The 3,671-nt window shown below is 27.8% G+C and overlaps 1 protein-coding gene across 1 annotated transcript; it reads left to right on the top strand.

Moving 5' to 3' along the window:
- The first annotated feature begins 281 nt into the window (after window positions 1-281).
- On the top strand, window positions 282-3,228 carry LOC140876350 (uncharacterized). Its single transcript, XM_073280302.1, has 2 exons — window positions 282-438; window positions 2,902-3,228. Exons 1-2 carry the CDS (start codon window positions 322-324, stop codon window positions 3,136-3,138), a joined length of 354 nt encoding a protein of 117 aa, XP_073136403.1. The 5' UTR covers window positions 282-321; the 3' UTR covers window positions 3,139-3,228.
- The last annotated feature ends 443 nt before the right edge of the window (window positions 3,229-3,671 follow it).

The raw sequence follows: 3,671 nt of genomic DNA, 5'->3' as shown, positions 1-3,671 counted from the left end.
GAAATTGATACACCCAAACGTAACCTTAATCTTTTATCCCATTATTGTAATATTAATGATATTATTAAATTAAATATACTATAAACCACATAAATTAAAAAAGAAATAAAATTGGTTTTATAGTATATTATTAGTCCCACTAGCAATAATGGATTTATGAGCATATATCCAATATATATATATATATATATATATATGTGTGTGTGTGTGTGTATGTGATGTATCTCTATATATACCTTTAGCCGCGTAGGAGATGTCACTCCTAAGAAATCATTAATAAACCCACCCACAAAATCTGTAGATAACAATATTAAGCCAAAAATGGAAGGCCAAACAGAAGAGGTGAGCCTTGAAGAGTTGAAACGACAACTTGCTAAGTTTGCTAAAGAGAGAAACTGGGATCAGTTTCACAGCCCCAGAAATCTCCTTTTAGCCATGGTCTGTTTTCTTCTCTTTTTCTTAATTCATACTTATATATTATGTAAATCCCCATTAAAAACAAATTTATATCCTTTTTTATGTCCTTTTAGCGATCCCTTCATCTATTTCTTATTGTCACCAATCTCCTTTTTGGTCTGCCTAATAATAAGCTATAACAGTATATAGGTTTTATTTTTATGTGGGTCGTTAGACAGAATTATTATTATTATTATAATTTGGTGGGTTTTACGAAAATCCAGGATTTAATTAATGTATAAAACTTGTGGGAACTATTTAATTTTCCCGTCGATTTTTTTTTTTTTTTTTTTAGTATGGTGAAATAATATCATCATCTTCTTGTTGTCAAATAATTACATGCCCATGTAGTTATTTCTTCATGCAGATACAAATTTATACCTTTTTTCCTTTGGTTAACTATATATAATGTACCCACAAGATTAATAAAACCGAGAAAGAATTTACAATAAATATCTCAAGAGAAAAATTAGTACTTATTGTTTTGTTAAATTAACCTACTTATTCATTTTTGTCTCCGGGATCGAAAATGTTTAATTTGTTTTTGTGTATAATAAAAAAAATATTCAAATTAAATTCGCAAGGATCTATCGCCTACCGACGTTTCCAACTCCGCTTTATATTCATATAACCGACCAAGAATATGTATTCGATTAACTTTAGCTTCTCCTTCTTACTTTCTGCGTAAAGGGAAAAAGATAGAATTCGTTATAAGTCGACACTCTTGTACTGAAAAATTCCATGTTTCGGAAAAAAATTGTTCAGTTAGACCTTTTGGGTTAAGTGAAATATTATTTTATTATTATTATTATTATTATTATTATTATTATTATTTCTGAAATATTATTATTATTATTATTATTATTATTATTATTATTATTATTATTATTATTATTATTATTATTATTATTCTTCTTCTTCTTGAAATATTTTATTATTATTATTTTTTATGGTGTTAATATTGTTGTTGTTTCTTCATGCAATTTAGAACAAAAAAATGTGTTTTTTTTAAAGAACAAAAAAAATGTGTTAATTACATATACTATTTTTCTTGAAATCTCAATGTAGCTGAAGTATTTACTTTTCAAATCTTAAATGCACTTGCATCTGAAAAATGCGGCTAGCTTGAGATTTGAAATATTACTATTATTATTATTATTATTATTATTATGTATAACACCGACGACGGGTCAATACTACCCATATTTATAATAATAAGTAATACTTTTGGCATAAAATATAATATTTTTTAATGTATAACTCATATAAAAGACCCGTCTCAAAAAAATAACCCTTGAGATCGTCTCATAGAAGTTTTTGTCTATTATTATTACTATTACTATTATTATTATTATTATTATTATTATTATTATTATTATTATTATTATTATTATTATTTTAAAGTTAAGATTTGCAAACTTTTTTTTTATGAGCATAAAATTTGCAAACTTGAGTATGCACGAGTGTTCAAGTTTTGAAAATAGGACTTAATAAAATATTTTTCATATAATTATTTGTTTTAGTAATCTTTGTTAAATTCAATTAACTGCCATAAAAATAAAATCTTGACACAGTTTTATTGATGTGATGTTTCCTTTAATATTTTTTTTAAAAAAAAATAATTTAAGTTTATTTTTTGACGATATAAACAATCTTGTGATGATTTATTTATCTATCTTCCTACGTCGGGGGAAAAATTGTGGTATAGTGATTGATACATATTCCACTGGTGGTGGTATGGGTGGTCGTCAAACATACTGTTGAGGAATTTTTATTGGACCAAACAATTGGAATTATCCTCTTTCTGCCTTTTGCTTTATGATTATTATTATTATTATTGGTACCTAACCTGCCTACGTAGTCTATCTCAATTTTATATTTATTAATTATTAGAATATTATTCATTAAAGCAGTCGCAGTCAGAAAACCCTGCTTTGACCGAACATAATTATACCGTCCTCAAATCACTGTATTAAATTCCCTTCGACATATACATTGTTCATTATGCGGTGAAAAAATAATAATATTTTTTAGAAGTATAAAAATATTTACTTTTTTTTAGAAAAAAAGAGATAGATAAGGATAAATGACTCGATATATAATAAATAATCCCATATATATATAATAAAGCGAGAACATGTAAGTACGTAAGACACATGAAATTCCCCAACTTCTTAATTTGTGACAATGATATCTGTTTTAATAGAATTGTTTACATAATATATTTTAAATTTAAATCTATTTTACGCCGCTCCCTGAGCATCCTAATCATAACTTTTTCATGATTATTTAAACGTGTTAATATATTTGAAAAGTTTGCACACCTTTTGTTGTCTTTTTATGCCTTTTGACTCCCTTAAATTAAACTACACTCCAAGTGCAATGTATTAAACATTTTTAATGCATGGTTGCTTTATTCTTTTATTTTATTTTATTTTCCTTCAGGTGGGTGAAGTGGGAGAATTGTCTGAGATATTCCAGTGGAAAGGAGAGGTCCAAAGAGGATTGCCTGATTGGGAAGAACAAGAGAAGACTCATTTGGGAGAAGAACTCTCTGATGTTTTGTTGTATCTGATTAGGTTGTCTGATATTTGTGGGATCGATCTTGGTGAAGCTGCGCTTAGAAAAATTCAGCTCAATGGGACTAAATATCCCATTCATCGTTGCAAGCCCTCTAAGTAATTAATTTTCATGTTGTAACAGTATTATCTATATGTGTAGTTTGTTGTATTGTTAATTAGTTCTCCCTAAAAATATTTTGTGATGAATTAGTTTCGGCTTTGTTTTAAAGCTCTATGTCCTTTTTCTTATCCGAATATATATAAATTTTATATATATATATATATATATGAAGAACAAAAGTAACAGATATAGTTGCATTCAATCCATGCACCCCTAGAACATATGAACAGTATAATGAGATAGTAACATGAAAAGGAAGATAGAAATTAATGCTTGGAAGATAATGTGACGACGACTCCTTTAATTGACTATATATGATGAATCTATCCACACGAAGGGACGGCCAAGCATATTGCTACTGATCATTTGACTCGATCTGATCAAGACGGTTGTTCCCCGGCCGTCAGAAGACATTATCGATCGAGGTGGGGGGCTAACCATGGGGAGACAAGACAATGTTGTTGGGATTCGTGATTTTCGCATCAAAAAACGTAGCGGATTTAAAATTTTTAAATATTTTTAAATGTGGTATA

Source organism: Henckelia pumila, chromosome 1, assembly GCF_033568475.1.
Source record: "Henckelia pumila isolate YLH828 chromosome 1, ASM3356847v2, whole genome shotgun sequence".
Lineage (NCBI taxonomy): Eukaryota > Viridiplantae > Streptophyta > Magnoliopsida > Lamiales > Gesneriaceae > Henckelia > Henckelia pumila.
Note: the sequence above shows the minus strand (reverse complement) of the source record. Positions and strands in the feature narration are given on the sequence as shown.